The sequence below is a fragment of the Salmo salar genome, chromosome ssa12 (assembly GCF_905237065.1).
Source record: "Salmo salar chromosome ssa12, Ssal_v3.1, whole genome shotgun sequence".
NCBI lineage: Eukaryota > Metazoa > Chordata > Actinopteri > Salmoniformes > Salmonidae > Salmo > Salmo salar.
Genome location: NC_059453.1, coordinates 17,956,502 through 17,974,410, shown reverse-complemented (window position 1 = coordinate 17,974,410; position 17,909 = coordinate 17,956,502). Strand labels below are relative to the sequence as shown.

General features: G+C 44.1%; 1 protein-coding gene across 1 annotated transcript; it reads left to right on the top strand.

The window, feature by feature from the left end:
- Nucleotides 1-506: 506 nt before the first annotated feature.
- Nucleotides 507-17,415, top strand: LOC106564369 (mitoferrin-2). The gene is made up of 4 exons (XM_045690934.1): nt 507-1,049; nt 7,151-7,379; nt 7,594-7,650; nt 13,238-17,415. Exons 1-4 carry the CDS (start codon nt 705-707, stop codon nt 13,819-13,821), a joined length of 1,215 nt encoding a protein of 404 aa, XP_045546890.1. The 5' UTR covers nt 507-704; the 3' UTR covers nt 13,822-17,415.
- Nucleotides 17,416-17,909: the final 494 nt, after the last annotated feature.

Sequence of the window (17,909 nt, the reverse complement as noted above, 5' to 3'; positions counted from 1 at the left end):
AATCTATAGCTGTTATGTATCTTTTGAAATTTATTATTTATCTGCCTACATTTACATTCTTGCATCGCTTCCATTGCATGCACAGTGAGCCTGTCATGCATCATTTCACGCAGTCATTTCACAGTGGACAGAACAGTGATGACCTTCGAAGCCAGTGTTGGGGACACATTTTAATATAGCTAAACCCTGTTAGCAGTACGCGCTGATGCATGTCATTGGAATCATATTATTGACCTTGGTGGTGATTACACATACCCTGGATTCGGCAACAACTACAGTAAAACATGTGACTGCCGTGGTTACGAAAATGGAGTTTATAAAATTGTCACTGCCACACTATTGCCGACCTTCCACATCCCTCCCCTTTGGTCTATTCCCGCCTTATTTTATGAATAATTACACGGCAAATCAGCCAATCGCTGGGATTCATCCCATATTTCATAAGGATTGACTGATGAAGTACACAATCATGTAACCGTTTCCGGAGTGACTCACTGACAAGCCCTCTCCAGTCCGCCAAGTGCATTATTCCCCTTGCCGACTTTAGCCTCCCCTTGAGTCACAGTGTTGGTCTGGTGGGGCCCGTTCTCGGCTGGAGCTACCCTCGACAACCCACAAGAGATTGGCGGCGAAAGTGTCGACTTTGAGAAGAGGAAGCACCGAGGAATAACCGCGCAACTTGGATTTAACTATATCGTCTCTGCATGGAAGCGAATGGTTTCGTGTCCAGGCGGGTGGACACACCAAGCGTCGATGCCGGGGTTACTGCTGGAGCTACAGGGGCAGACATTCGATGGCTCGGCGGGAGGATTTTGGATGCTACGGAGGGGTTTGTTGGTGGTCTGTCACCGCCACGGTTAACAGCGGAACCGGACTTTGCTGCGGTGTTGCAACTTCGAGCAGCCCCAGAGCCCACGGTGTCTGCTACGGAGACCGAAATAGACTACGAGGGGCTCCCCCAGGGTGTAGCCACCAGTACACACATGTTAGCTGGCGCCGTGGCTGGCATCATGGAACACTGCCTAATGTATCCCATCGACTGTGTTAAGGTAAAAGAACAAAGGTTAAATAAAAAACGAATTACTTAATGACATGTTGGCTAACTAGTCAACATGAAAAATTAGCCTTTAGCCAGGCGCTTGATTGCAATTGTGTAGCTAAGCTTGTAACGTCAGTTACCGGTGTCTGAGGCTAGCTAGCTGTTCCCAATTATTTCAGAATGGAAAGAGGGGAGGAATAGTTAACTAATTATGTAGATGCATCACGTCTGCACACAAGTGTTGCTAAAATAACACACATACACATCCCCCAGTGACATGTACGTTGTCAGAAGAGCCACCAGTAGTTGTTTAAATTGCTAACTGTTTGTTAGCTAATCGTGTTATTCAGAATCTCAGCCGTTGTTGACACAAATTCCGTTGGTAGGCCCAAGCCTGAGCTCGAGTAGGTTGCTAACTAGCGACGGTGAAAGTGACATTTCGCAAAAATAATGATTTAGGCTGCTAGTTTGTTATTTTTCAATGTAGTCGTACTTTTAAACCAAGGTTAATAATTACCCGCGTTAACTAACTTCCTAATGTTAGCTGACCGACAGCGCGCTAGCACAAGAGAGGAGCCAGCCAGGTTACGTCGCAAATATGTACATTGAGAAGTGTGTAATGAAACGTTAGCTACCTAACCAAGTATCACACGAAGTGCTCTTATGTACCTATGTAGGGCCTAGTTAGTTGTACATACTTGCCTCACACTGTATACATCCCTAATCTCCCGACTATAATGCATTGAAGCTTGTCTATCTAACTATATGACACAGGTTTGTTTTGGAGCAGTAACACTAGCTAATACTATAAAGGCACATACGGTTGTTATGGCTGTCATCAAATCCATATTTGTAGCCAGCTAGGCTAGATCATTGCATAATCACCACTTTGTTTCATAATCCTCTGGAAAGGTGAAAGTATTTGGTTAGTGTTGGTTAAAGTGTATGTTGGTCACAAGGCCCTGGATTGGAGACACTCAATAGACTCCTCTGTCTACTCACTGATGTCAGCAGAGCTGCTGTTGTTGCACATGATTAAAGTTTTTCCCTGAGTTATTACCGTTGGAGGGTTCACTGAAACAGAACTGCAGATAATGGTATCCATTCTATAAAATAGATACATTTGATTCTCAACTCAACATGGAGTTTTTGGTTCATCCTGTGCCCTATTTGCATAGCTAGGTTGTGTATCTGAACTTTGTCCAGCCACTGACTGATCCAACTAGTTTGAGTTTAAACCGGGTTTGGCACCTGTTGGTTGTCCTCACCCCTGACCTCTCACCACCTGGACAGATTAATAGGTCGTAGGGTGAGAATGAGAATCTCAACTGAACACCTATAACCTCTGTTACTTTATAATCCTGCCCCATACTATCATAATAGACCCTTTGGTCTAGAATACCGTGTGTTTTCAGAAAGAACATGGAGTAGCCAGCCAAATAGAAAAAGTAGCAAGGCAGGCTCCCACGGGCTGGGGGTGCTAAGCTTTTTATTTTACCTACTTTGGTGGCCTCTGGTACTGTACATTCTAATGCTATATTGTATTTTCAACCAGCAACTATCACAAAATAACTTTGTTTTTTATGGTGTTAGTTTCATCAGCTGCTATACAATATGATGTAAAACACAGGGAAATAAAATATTTTGACTGCACTGGCCCTTTAATAAAGAATCCTGTAAGAGTCTGACTTCCACGGGCTTGAAGCTTCCACCCCTGTCCTGTACAACCATGGTACACCCATACATACCCTTTGGTCTAGAATACCCCTGTCCTGTACAACCATGGTACACCCATACATACCCTTTGGTCTAGAATACCCCTGTCCTGTACAACCATGGTCTCTGCTTTTGGCCCTGGGCAGTCTGCCTTAAATCAGTTATTAATGGCTGAAAGCTTTGGAGCCCTGGCCAACCATAAGTCCCGTCATGTACAGTGCCTTCAGGAAGAATTCATACCCCTTGGCTTATTCCACATTTTGTTGTTAGACTGAATTCCAAATTGATTTAATTACTTTATTCTCACCCATCTACACACAATACCCCATATTGACAAAGTGAAACAGGTTCTTAGAGATGTTTGCAAATTTATTGAAAATGAAATGCATAAATAGCTCATTTACATAAGTAGTCACACCACTGAGTCAATAAATGTTAGTGACATTTGGCTGTAACTATATCTGTGTGTCTTTCTGGGTAAGTCTCTAAGAGCATGTATTATTTAAAAAATTCTCCAGCTCAGTCAAATTGGTGGTTTATCATTGCTAGACAGCCATTTTCAGGTCTTGCCTTAGATTTTCAAGATTATTTTTAAGTCAAAACTGTAACTAGGCCACTCAGGAACATTCTATATCATATTGGTAAGCAACTCCAGTGTATATTTGGCCTTGTGCTTTAGGTTATTGTCCTGCTGAAAGGTGAATTTGTCTCTCAGCAGACTGAATAGGGTTTTCCTATAGGTTTTTGCTTGTGCTTAGCTCTATTCAGCTTTAGTTTTATCCCCCCAAAAACTCCCTATTCCTTGCCAATGACAAGCATACCCATAACATGATGTAGCCACCACCATGCTTGAAAATATTAAGTGGTACTCAGTGAGGTATGTGTTGTGATGGATTTGCCCCAAACTTAACGCTTTATATTAGGACATACAGTTAATTTCATTACCACATTTTTGGGGAGTTTTACTTTAATGCCTTGTTGCAAACAGGATGCATGTTTTGGATAGTTTTTAATTCTGTATAGGCATCCTTCTTTTCACTCTGTCATTTAGGTTAGTATTGTGGAGTAACTACAAGTTTGTTGATCCATCTTCAGTTTTCTTCTATCGCAGCCGTTAAATTCTGCACCTGTTTTAAAGTCACCGTTGGCCTCATGGTGAAATCCCTGAGCGGTTTCCTTTGTCTCCGGCAACTGAGAAGGAAGTATCTTTGTAGTTACTGGGTGTATTGATACACCATCCAAAGTGTAATTAATAACTTCACCATGCTCAAAGGGATATTCAATGTCTGTTTTTTTTTTGGTTTTTTTTACCCATCTACCAATGGGTGCCCTTCTTTGCGAGGCATTGGAAAACCTCCCTGTTCTTTTGTAGTTGAATCAGTGTTTGAAATTCACTGCTTGACTGAGGGACCTTACAATTACCTGTATGTGTGGGGTACAGAGATGAGGTAGTCTTTCAGAAATCACGTTAAACACTATTATTGCACATGTTTAAGTCCATGTAACTTATTATATGACTTAAGCACATTTTTACTCCTTAATGTATTTTGGCTTGCCTTAACAAAGGGTTTGAATACTTATTGACTTGACATTTCAGCATATTGTGTGTAGGCCAGTGACACAATCTAAATTTGAATCCAATTTAAGTTGAGGCTGTAGTACAAGAAAAAGTCAAGGGGTGTGAATACTGTCTGAAGGCAAGGCACTGTATTTTCACTGTTCTGACCTTTTCAGAATCAATCTTGACTGTTGCACACTTGCCTGTCACTCATTTACTAGGGACATGTCTCAAGTCATTGGGTTGTTGTAAGGCTGATAATGGTGGTCATGGGCTAGTTAGACTACTACTTCCTCATTTGATCTGGTTTATTTTCCTAGCCCAGAGTCCTGCCTTGTTGAAACGGTACTCTGACAGACGTCACTCATGGGTAAATAAAGGAACTTGTGTTGGCGCTCCTTCCTTCCTCTGTCTCGCTGTTTCCTCCATAGATTTTCAAAATAACCATTTCCTCGTTGCTGCTGGGACCTTTTACAAGGTGTGTCACTGTCTCTCTGTCTCAAATGGCAGCGTATTCCTATTCCTTCAAAAGTAGTGCACTATTCAGGGTACAGGGTGCTGTAACACTGGCCTGTGGGTGCCATTTAGGACACACTCACCCTGTTCTGAGCTGACGAGCCGTTTCTCTCCACTGTCCGCCCGTTTGGTTCCTGTTGAATACGACCCAGGACTTCTAAAGGGCCTGATCTTTAGCTAGAAGTTATCTAGCTTGGCACCGTACCAGTTGGCCTGTGGGTGCCGTAACGCCGGCCTGTGGGTGCCGTAACGCCGGCCTGTGGGTGCCGTAACGCCGGCCTGTGGGTGCCGTAACGCCGGCCTGTGGGTGCCGTAACGCCGGTTGACCTGAGCCTGGCATCGGTGTAGTTGCATGATTTCCACTTAGGCCCATTCAGCTACAGTACAGAAACTATTTCAGAAAGCTGCCAATGGGGATGTACTGTAATGCACTGCCAGCTGGAGGCGTGATCACACTAGACCTTTAAGTGATTAACAATCATTCTTGGTATGAATTAATGGACGATGCTAGTAGCTTATAAATGTGGTATTGGATCTGATGAGACTGTTTTATATTGAGGTCACTGTGACAGCGAAGAGGACTGGCAGTTGCCAAGCCATGAGGATCATAGCCCCAAAACACTTGACAGCAAACCATGGTAACGAGTGTTTTTATAACGGCCGTGACGGCGGGTGTTATAACGGCCGTGACGGCGGGTGTTATAACGGCCGTGAGCGCTTGAGTTGAGTATAAACCAACACGACAAACACGACAACCATGACTTTCCTCACAAGACGAGGCCAAACCGTTTTTGTGCATCCCAAATGGCACCATATTCCTTCTATAGTGCACTACTTGACCAAGGCCCTTACAGTAGGTCTCCAGTCAGAGGTAGTGAAATATAGGCTATGCGACAGGGTGACATTTGGGATACAACCGTTCTCATACAGGAGAGGAGACCACTAATATGTTGAGCTGGTTTCCCCATCCTGTGTACTGTACTCTGGTGTCACTCTGGTGTCACTCTGTTGCTGCACGGGCTGTGGCCTGTCTGGACTGCAAATCTAGGGCTTCTCAATATAATGGAGAGACGAGAAGGACGGGAAAGAGAGAGGGCAAGAAATAATTCAGAAAGGGGGGACTTTCCCAGGGGATTCAGCGGTGTTAGGTTAACCCCTATCCTTTCATTTCCCCCTGAAGCTGGACTCTCAGGTGTCTGTCTATACCATGGTAATGCTAAGTCTGCTCAAATCAACGTTATGCAACCAGGTGAGTTCTGATGTTTACATTTCCTGAAGAGGAGAGGAGTGGGGGATGAAAGTACCGTTGTTGCTGTAGACACAACGCAAACATAGCACGTGTGTGTGCACTGCAACTTCCACAGGGCGTAGATGACGCCGCATGTGAAAACGAACTGGGCAGTAAAATGGAAATAAACATGGTAGTACGTGTGATTGTGTAGAGATGGTGTTGACTGTTAGCTCAGTGTTTCTAGTAACAGGGGTTGGAGTGGGATGCCAAGGACAGACTGGTGTTGAGGTCTATCTAACACTTGTATTGGTTCTTAGAATTGGTGAGGTGCCGAAATGGCCTTTAAAATGTAAGGCCTGTGCTATCTGTCGTTGTGAAAAACCCCACTTGAAACAATGAAAGTTGGGGCAGTCTTTTAGGGTCTTGTGTAATAAAAAAAAAATGTGTGTATATGTGTGTATATGTATGTATGTATGTATGTATGTATGTATGTGTGTGTATATGACAACAAAACACTGTTTCTCCACATTCATTCTGACTTTCCGTTTCCCAGAAGTGTGTGTGTAGTCATGAGTGGGAATTTCCATCCCTGTCCTCCAGAAGTCATTTCCCCACCCTTCCATCTTGGTGTCCTCTGTGATTGGATAAAGGAGGCTATTCTACTCTTGACACAATCTCAGAAGTTTGGTTATTTCTCCATCCTTCCCATACAGAGCATTATTCTGTTGTGACAGTGACTGGTGCCCTGTTGACAGAGGAAGGGTGGAACCCAGTAGCCTCAGGCCTAGTTATTATGTCTTGGCATTGTGATGCGTCTACCTAACTGACTTTGAGCCAGTAAACACGAACATACTGCTAGGCTATACAGAGAAACGTCTAGTGTATTGGACCTGGTGAACTGCACTGTTACTGCACTCTTACTTTTCACATATCAGTTGACCCACTGATTAGCTGAACTTTGAAAGAGTTGATTGACCATGCATTGATGCCCTTTCCTCTCGTTTCTCCTGCCCCCTCTTCTACATTCTTTCTGTCCCTCTCCTCCCCCTTTATCCCTCCTTGTCTTCCCTCCCTCCCTCTCTCTCTCCAGACGCGGATGCAGAGCCTGCAGCCCCAGCCGGGGGCACGTTACCGTAATGTGATGGACGCGCTACGTCAGATCGTGCGTACCGAGGGGGTGTGGCGACCTGTGAGGGGGCTGAACGTCATGGCGATAGGGGCGGGGCCAGCCCATGCTCTGTACTTCGCCTGTTATGAGAAACTCAAGTTCTCACTCAGCAACGTGGTCCACCCGGGAGCTAACAGCCACTTTGCTAATGGTACGGTGTTACAGCCACACATTCACTGAGACATTGACATGTGCATACATACTGTACCTTAGAGGTATTAGCAATGTTGCTAATTTGACCAACGGTCACTGAGAGACCGACAAATTAAGGAAAAGTATGAAGGAAAGTTGCAGCATCCACTGCTATGTGTTTTTGGCTTACTGCACTGGTAACCAACCATCTCTCTGCTGTCTCTTTCTAACAGGAATGGCAGGCTGCATGGCCACTGTACTCCATGATGCAATCATGAACCCAGCAGAAGGTAAAACTGTGTGCATACTTTGTGTGTGCGCGTGCATACTTTGTGCGTGTGCATACTGTGTGTGTGCATACTTTGTGTGTGTGCGCGTGCATACTTTGTGTGTGTGCGCGTGCATACTTTGTGTGTGTGTGTGCATACTTTGTGTGTGCGCGCCCTGCATACTTTGTGTGTGTGCGCGTGCATACTTTGTGTGTGTGCGCGCGTGCATACTTTGTGTGTGTGTGCGTGTGCATACTTTGTGTGTGTGCGCGTGCATACTTTGTGTGCGCGTGCATACTTTGTGTGTGTGTGCGCGTGCATACTTTGTGTGTGTGTGCGCGTGCATACCTTGTGTGTGTGTGCGCGTGCATACCTTGTGTGTGTGTGCGCGTGCATACTTTGTGTGTGTGTGCGCGTGCATACTTTGTGTGTGTGTGCGCGTGCATACTTTGTGTGTGTGTGCATACTTTGTGTGTGTGTGCATACTTTGTGTGTGTGTGCATACTTTGTGTGTGTGTGCATACTTTGTGTGTGTGTGCATACTGTGTGTGTGTGTGTGCGCGTGCATACTTTGTGTGTGTGCGCGTGCATACTTTGTGTGTGTGCGCGTGCATACTTTGTGTGTGTGCGCGTGCATACTTTGTGTGTGTGTGCGCGTGCATACTTTGTGTGTGTGTGCGCGTGCATACTTTGTGTGTGTGTGCGCGTGCATACTTTGTGTGTGTGCGCGTGCATACTTTGTGTGTGTGCGCGTGCATACTTTGTGTGTGTGCGCGTGCATACTTTGTGTGTGTGCGCGTGCATACTGTGTGTGTGTGTGTGCGCGTGCATACTTTGTGTGTGTGTGCGCGTGCATACTTTGTGTGTGTGTGCGCGTGCATACTTTGTGTGTGTGTGCGCGTGCATACTTTGTGTGTGTGTGCGCGTGCATACTTTGTGTGTGTGTGCGCGTGCATACTTTGTGTGTGTGTGCGCGTGCATACTTTGTGCGCGTGCATACTTTGTGTGTGTGCGCGTGCATACTTTGTGCGCGTGCATACTTTGTGTGTGTGTGCATACTTTGTGTGTGTGTGTGTGCATACTTTGTGTGTGTGTGTGTGCATACTGTGTGTGTGTGCATACTGTGTGTGTGTGTGTGTGTGCATACTGTGTGTGTGTGTGCATACTGTGTGTGTGTGTGCAGGGGTCGGGTTAACGCAGGATTATTTTTCATGCAGAAAAGGGAAGATAAAACGCTAAATAAATATCTTGCTGTGTTTTGCAAACGCAGATCTAAATTGCTTTTTGTAAATTCTGGTCCAAATCATGAATGTAAAAGGAGTAGTTTCATGCTTCAGTTGCACTTCACCCTGATGAAATAATATATCGTCTCTTGTCATTGGATCACCAGACAGCGCTCTGACTGATGTGTAGGATACCATTCTCCGGTCATTTCCTCTGTCATTTTTCTCCGGTAGAAAGTTAAAATGCAAGATTAACTTTAAGCAAAACCTTGGGAAATGTAGCTGCTACATTCTTTCACTAGCTAGAATTCCCTCCAACTGGCGACAGATTTTCATGTGAATCATCTAAAATCTGCTTAAAAACAATAGGCACATTTTCCCACCAGAGATGTTTCCATCAAATTGACTTGTTGCGGATTAAAGGCTGTGGACATTGTAGTAAAAAATTAAGCCCGCCGAATTTCTGAAAAACAAAATGAGGTATAATATTCCAGAAATAGCGACGCATTCCGTGTAATAGCTTGATTTCTAAATATATATTTGACGTTACCAGTGAATGCAGTTTTTGTGAACTAGAAACTGAATCTATTGAACACTTATTCTGTAATTGTTTATATAGTGAAGTGTTTTGGACTGATGTAAAACTATATCTTAGCCGCAAATTGCATACAACCATTGATATTACTAAGTTTGACATATTATTTTACTACACTGATTCCACAATTGAACGTGAGTATGTCATAAATCTCTTTATTTTATTAGGAAAATCTTTTATCCATAAATCAAAATTTATGAAGAAAAAGGCCCTTTTCTTAATTTTTTTATCTGATTTGGAACAGTACGTAGAATCTTTAAAACGTATACAAAACAATATGTCAAAAAAATGTCAAAAAAATGTATTCGATTATATGTCTGTATTTGATTTGATATAATAGGTTTTTTTTTTTTTTCATTTCTTTGGATTCCCTCTGGCTGTTATGTTATGTTATGTTTATGTTTTGCATGTTACTGTTATTTACAGCAAGTTAAATAAAGATTTGTGCAAACTTTAAAAAAAAATAAAAAAAAATTAAAAAAAAGAGCAGCCCAAGCGGAGCAGTTGCTATGGATACTCGGCGCCGCCATGCGCGGAGTGCATGCAGAGCGAGCTGTGCGCAGGGAGTGAATGACAGACAGAGAGGAGCAGTTTATGGATTTCCTAACAGAGTTATTTCTGATTTCGGGCAGGGCGAGGCCGGGCCTTACATTTGGCAGAAGCAAGCGGGCCTGGCTAGGGCTTGGGCTTGGGCTGAAAATTATTCATTCCCGTGCAGGGCTCTAGCCTAGATGATGAGATTATTTTGGACAAAATAGCAAGATTATTTTAATTTGTCAAAAGGCAGCCAAGCATCGATCATCATGTCACCAGAATAAGACCCCCGCTATGTCCTTGTGACCTAAATAATGATTGTGCTGTATCTGAACTGTCTTGCCAAGCTAAACTATTACAATCCTTGATTCATTCTCAGAAAAGCTCTTTCTTATCTTTGAAATGTATTCTAAATGTACATCAGTCTGGTTATAGACCAGGTCATAGCACTATCTCTGCTGCATCCCTCCTTGATGTGGTTAACTCTATGGCTAAAAGGCAACATTGTGCTGCCCTCTTCATTGACCTTTCAAAGGCTTTCGATACTGTTGATCACTCACTGCCAATTCGGAGGCTTTCCTCAATTGGCCTAGACCAGCCTGCTTGTAACTGGTTTAAAAATTACTTAACAGATAGAACTCAATGTGTATCAGTTTTCCTGAGTATTCCAAAAGGTGTCCCGCAGGGGTCGATTCTGGGCCCTGTACTTTTTACTGTTTACATTAGCAATATCTACGTGTCTGTTAAAAAAAACCTGTAACCTGCACTTGTATGCCGGTAATATGGTTGTTTATGCGATTTCCTCTACGGTTGACCAGCCGCTATCTGAACTACAGTCTGCCGTCATTGTATTACAGAAACTTTATTGACCTGAAATTAGTATTGAATGCAGGTCAAACTAAGCACATGTTGTTCTCTGGAGCACATGTAAAAAAAAATAGCTCTGATTTAAGCATGTATTTTGGATGGTGTCCATATTGATTGTGTCCCTGCTTACAAATATCTGGGCTCTGGATAGATGAAAAGCTGTCTTTTTAAAAAGCATATTGAGTAGTAAAAAAGCTGAGAATAAATATGGTCTTCTGTAGAAGTAGGTCCTGCCTCTTGCTAAATAGCAGAAAGCAGGTTATTCAGTCGACGTTCCTATCGGTCGTAGCCTATGGCGACGACATCTGTATGAACGCAGCTGCCACTTCATTAAAGCCGTTAGATGCCATTTGTCATAGCGCACTGAGCTTTATTACGGGTGACAATTTTAGTGCTCGTCACTGCATTCTTCTGATGTCGCGTAGGTTGATACATTGCTATGTTTATTCATTTCTAAAGCCCTTTCACAAAAAGTCCCCACTGTACCTAACATCTTCACTAAACTTTAGACATGCGTGTTACCACACCCAGTCTCAGGGATGGTTAATTAACTCTGGAAATTCCTTTGGTCTCTACAGAGTTCGGTAAATCAGCTTTTAGTTTTTTGTTCCACAAATGAGGTGCAATCTTCAAAGTGTTGTTGAATGTGATGTTCTGGTGCCTCTATGGCCATTCAGAAAGCTGATTGAGGACCTAATTAATGATGAATGTGTTTGTTTTTTATGACCATGTTCTTTCTACTTGCATTTTGTATCTATATTCATGTTTTTTTCTGTAATTCAAGGCACATCGGTTAAACAGACCTTGGTCTCAGTATGACTCTGATAAAATAAAGGTTAAAGAAAATATTGGAAAAGCGCATCAAGCTCATCATCGTGCACTTTCCCCACCCTGTGAAGTTCATCGTAACTTATTTCATCTGTAGCCTGATAAACTGCATGCTGTCCTAACGAGTCTTAGTGGGAGGACCACACATGTCATCACGTTACTCCACGTTTACTTCAATATGATGGTTATTATATCAATATCTGCACATAAGCGTTTCCATCACCATTTCTGGCATAAGTCATTCTACAGACACAAAGATTCCACCTTGTCTAGCGGGTTTTATCAACGTTTGGAGCGGTTACGGACATGCTGTTTCCAACAGGCCTGTCGTGAAATGTTTTATCGGACATAAAAAGGTTGGATGGAAACCTGGTTTTTGATAAACAGAAATATATGAAAACACTTTTTTTATTGTAAGCTAATTTACTTGTGGCTGCTAGCCAAATAACGTTGCACTTCTGTCATCTGATGAAAGCGATTTTCTGTCGAATGTGTTGCAGTTATGTATTTTGTGTGATGAAAAACTAGAGTTGCGCGCTCTATTAAAACAAAAAAACTGACTTTCGATATAAAACACAGGTGAAATGGTTTAAGACGCAGGTTTTTTGATGGTGTGCGTTTTGAAAATGCGGAGTTCTGAAAGCTAAATGCGACCGTGTGTGTGTGCGCGCACGACAGTGATGTCACCTGATACACACTGTAGATATCTGCAGCGTCAGACTCCCTGATACATTAATAGAACACTAATCCCTTCTCTGAGGATTTCTAGCACATCCCCACAACTCTTTATATACTGCTACAGGACACTAGGGGGAGCTCTGAGACTGGACCATTAGGAGCAGCACCTGGGTAGAAGTTGCTAGTAGGCACAGATATAGGATCAGCTTACATTAGTCATATCCTATCCTTGACCTTTAGGGCAGGAAAAGTAAAACTGGCCTTAGATCAGTGTTGAGGATTAGCATCATCTAACTAAAGGCGCATCGGAATACAACTGGTTTTCAGGTGTGTGTTTACATCCTGCTCCCTCAAGTGTATAGCTCTATAGCATTAACATCCGTTGGCTCACTCGCATCTGGCCATGGTGATTGGTGTTTCCATAGCAACCTGACCGGGCCCAGGTGTGCCAGCCAGCTGTGCCATTGGTCCACCGGCTGGGTCACTAGGGACGGGATTGGACGCTTTGAACTTTCTGGTGTTCTGAATTCCATAAGCCCCATTTCCTTTCCTTTTACTTTCCTAAGTAGCGTTTCCTTTAGAGACTGGTTTCATCTCATTCTGATTGGCTGCAGTGGGGAATCCCTTGATGGTGTGTCCCAACTGTATCCCTCATTAAAAGCCTAATATCTCTGTTTTGACTAGATGTGGTACTCTTTTCCTTTCCACTATTATTTTCTTCTCTGTCCTGCCATCACCTGTTCTTTCTTCCTCTCCCTCTTCCTCTAGGCTGACCTTCCTCTCTGTCTGGTTGTGTACTTTAAAAGCTTCAGTGTGTTTTCAACATCTGTTCTGTTCCTTTTTCTTTCTAAACCGTCTCTCTCTCTCTCTCTCTCCCCCCTAGTGGTGAAGCAGCGTATGCAGATGTACAACTCCCCGTACCGCGGCGTGTCTGACTGCGTGGGTTCCATCTGGAGGCGCGAGGGCCCCGGGGCCTTCTACCGCTCCTACACCACCCAGCTGACCATGAACGTCCCCTTCCAGGCTCTCCACTTCATGACCTACGAGTACCTCCAGGAGCTGCTCAACCCCCACAGACAGTACAACCCCTCCTCTCACGTCATCTCCGGGGCGCTTGCCGGGGCCATTGCCGCCGCCGCCACCACCCCGCTGGACGTCTGTAAGACCCTCCTCAACACCCAGGAGGCCCTAGCGGTCCATGCCGAGGTCCCAGGAGCGCTGGGGGTTGGAGCAAGTGTAGGGACGGCGTCGGCCACTGGGGGGCGCCACATCTCGGGGTTAGGGGAGGCGTTCCGGACTGTGTACAGGATGGGGGGTGGGGCGGCATTCTTTAAGGGCGTCCAGGCCAGGATCATCTATCAGATGCCCTCCACCGCCATCAGCTGGTCCGTCTACGAGTTCTTCAAATACGTCATCACCAAGCGTCAGTACGAGAGAAGGCTGCACCACCGAGACGGAGAGAAGTAGAGAGGGAGATATGACCTTCACTCAAAATGTCCCCCAAGGAACCCACGTCCATAGAGATGTACTAGAGGGCTCAGCTCCTATCTTTGGGCCAAGTTCCCCCTCTATCTAACTCTATAACCACCCCACAGTAACCCCACCTCTGACCATTTGACCTCTGACCTTCTAAACTAACCAGGAAATAAAAGCCCCCCCCCTAGTGTTTTTGACTAGAAGAGATACAGCTTTTGTCAAAATTCACCTTACGCCGCAGGTTAGGAGAATTGTCGTAGCAGTTTAGGAGAATTAGGTTAAGGTTAGGAAAAGTGTAAGGGTTAGCAAAAGTGAAGTTTTGTTTTTTGTTGTCAAAAGCTGTGTCCCATCTACACCTGACCTCTTATCCCCTCACATAGGAGAACAAGTCCCCATCTTTCACATAGTTTATTATAGACATACTGTACATGGCACTTTAATTCAAATATACACTCACTGGCCAGTTTATTAGGTACACCCATCTAGTACCGGGTCGGACTCCCTTTGCCTCCAGAACAGCCTGAATTCTTTGGGGCATGGATTCTACAAGGTGTCGGAAACGTTCTTTTCTCAATTGGTATCAAGGGACCTAAGGTGTGCCAGGAAACATTCCCCACACCAGTACACCACCACCACCAGCCTGTACCGTTGACACCAGGCAGGATGAGTCCATGGACTGAGTCCATGCTGCTTATGCCAAATCCTGACTCTGCCATTAGCTTGACGCAAAAGGAACCGGGATTTGTCAGACCAGGCGATGTTGTTCCAGTGTTGTTGATCGTGTGCCCACTGGAGCTGCTTCCTGTTGTTTGCTGCAATGGCCCATCTGTGACAAGGAGGGACGAGTTGTGTGTTCTGAGATGATGTTCTGCACACCACTGTTGTACTGCTCCGTTATTTGTCTGTTTGTGGCCCGCCTGTTACCTTGCACCATTCTTGCCGTTCTCCTTTGACCTCTCATCAACGAGCTGTTTTCGCCCACGGGACTGCCACTGACTGGACGTTTTTTGGTTGTCGCGCCATTCTCGGTAAACCCTAGACTGTCGTGCGTGAAAAGCCCAGGAGGGCAGACGTTTCTGAGATACTGGATCTGGCGTATCTGGCACCAACAATCATACCACGCTCAACGTCGCTTAGGTCCCTCGTTTTGCCTATTCTAACTTTCAATGGAACAGTAACTGAATGCCTGTCTGCCTGCTTTATATAGCAAGCCACAGCCACGTTACTCACTGTCTGTAGGAGCGATCAATTTTGGTGAATGAGCTGATATACCTAATAAACTGTCCAGTTACTGTATATATTTTTAGAATTATATTTCTGCATTTCCCTACTATAACCACTAGGGGGCTTTGAGTCTCGTCCTCCCTCCATTGACTTTATGGACAGATCTAAAAGAGTCCCAATAATATCTACTTTCTCCTGCAAATGTGCACTCGTTCACTACTTCCCACTAATCTAATAGCATTGGGTTGGTGGAGGCATGGGCTAGTCAGAGTTTCCACCATATTCATTATACCAGTCATTTCCTTTCAAATCAGTGAAGGGATCACTTTGGTCCCAAGGGCACACTTTGGGAGGAAGGTGAGGTCATGGGGACGTAGACCAAGTGAACACATCTGTATTGGGTGATGACTGGAGACAGTGGATTCTGCATTAAGGATGTATCTGTAGTCACTACTACCACTGGACTATATTTAGATTAACGTCTAGCAGTCTGAAATGGGAATTCAATTCACCAGAAATTGTTTCATGCAACGCTATTTAAAACAATAACTGCCTTTTCCATCTTTGAGATGGTGACTTGGCTTGTGTTAACTTATTTCTCCGCCTGTATGTATACATTGAGGAATATGAGTATTTTGACTTGAACTATTCAACTTAACACATTGGAGTTGATCAAGGCAGTGGTGTTGACTGTGTGTGGATGTGACTGACTGAATGAGGAAGAGAGAAATAAATAGGAGTGCAAAGCGCTAGAACATTGGGTGCAAAGCGCTAGAACATTGGGTGCAAAGCGCTAGAACATTGAGTGCAAAGCGCTAGAACATTGGGTGCAAAGCGCTAGAACATTGGGTGCAAAGCGCTAGAACATTGGGTGCAAAGCGCTAGAACATTGGGTGCAAAGCGCTAGGACCCCATATAGAGAATAATGTGCCATTTGGAACAGAACCTCTGAGGATGGTAGGAGAGTGTACTACACCTCCAGTCTACCAGACTGTTGAGAGTTATGGGCTTTGTTTCAGATGGCACCCTATTCCCTTTATAGTGCACTACTTTTGACCAGGGCCCACAGGGAGCAGAAGACCTTTCCCTTGAGAGTGCGTGTAGTGTCCCAAATGGCATCTTGGCCCCTATATAGTGTACTACTTTTGATCACGGCTCATATGGATCTGGTCGAAAGTAGTGCACTATATAGGGAATACGGTGCCATTTGGGACGGAACCTTCTGAACACGCACCGCTTTTTAGCACTTATAGTCATTTACAGTTGTGTGGAAACTAATAATTGAAATAGTAACTTACATACATGTAGTTACTTATCCTATGGTAACTAATCATTTAAATAGTAACTTACATGTAGTTACTGATCCTATGGTAACTTTTAGCAACATATACTACGTACACACGGCCTTTGAATCAGCCGCCATGAGTCAAACGCACAAATACAAAGTCCTGCTGTACCCTAACCTTCATTTCTGCAGCCATATTATTACAGAAAAGAACATGGTATGAATAGGACTACTCTATCCTAGATGAACTCATTCTAGCTGTAAAGGAGTAGAGTTTCAGCCAAGTGTTCTGGAACCGACCTGATAAGTGAAGATTTAATATATAGGTTCTTTCTTAATATGGTTGAAAGATTTTGGGAACTTTTCAAAATTCTCAGTTTATCCAGAAATGTTCCTGTAATCATTAGGAAAAAAGCAGGGCATCCTGAATCCCCAACAATGACCTGTTGAAAAACTTGGAATTTTTGAGAAGTTAGGGGAATTTTGCATCCTTGTAATAGATTACGTGGCAGGATATCCCCCTCCATATAGACTAACCAACTGCCACCCAGAACGGCACCCTATAGAACATATAGGTAGAAACAACATACTACAACATACTGAATACACAAGTAGTGAACAACGTTTTGAATATGTTAACAGTTAACTTAAAGGGGAAGTTCACTATTTGACAACTTTGTCAGATGGTTCCTCATCCTGAAAGTAGTCTATGGGCCAGAAGAAACTTATCAATGCTTCAGCCGCTACAAACGTCAGCCAACTTTAGCCACCGCTAGCTCCTAAAATACTGAACTTCCCCTTTAAAGGAGTTGGAGAGAGAAAAGATAACTGAATGTAGGAGTGTTTCCTGCCGTGTGCCATGTTTGGGAGTGGAAAACCAAAGACTGAAAGAACGGGGGATGGGTGAATTTGTGATGAAAATTAGGGAAGAGGATTGATCTGTATTGAAAGTGAAACTTCTTCCTGTATTATTTTGTGAATTGTAAATAAATAGTTGCTAACGAGCAGCACCTCGCAGAAGCAGGGTCTTCTCTTGGGACTGCTGCCCCCACGTGCTGGAGAGAAATTATCCATTACAATGTGTCCGGTCTCTTTTTTTGGGTAACAGTAAAACACTGGAAAAGTGCATGTTAAAGCTGCAATCTGTAACTTTTTATTTTGTCGTAGAAGGTATTGCCCCTGCACTTTGTGTACTAAGGTGGCTGGTATTGCTCCTCCCTAACTCTCCTCACTCCTTACCCCTCTTCCATCCCTACGCCTCCTCACAAACCCTCTGTGTCGTCTGTCTGTTTGTCTGCCCGTGTGCGTAGGCCTATATTTTCAAGAATAACCTCAGCTGTAGCCAGCCTATACAGCCCTGTCCATAGTTTGATAAATTGTGTGTCAGTGGGTGTTTTTAATGTGGGATGAAAATCTAAACCCTCTTCATCAGTGATGCAGCTGGTGGCAGATGAAACACACAAAGACAATGGCTGCAGCCCAACTTGCACCCTATTCCCTACTTAGTGCACTGCTTTTGACCAGGGCCAATGGGGCTCTTGTCAAAAGTAGTGCACTCTGTAGGGTCATT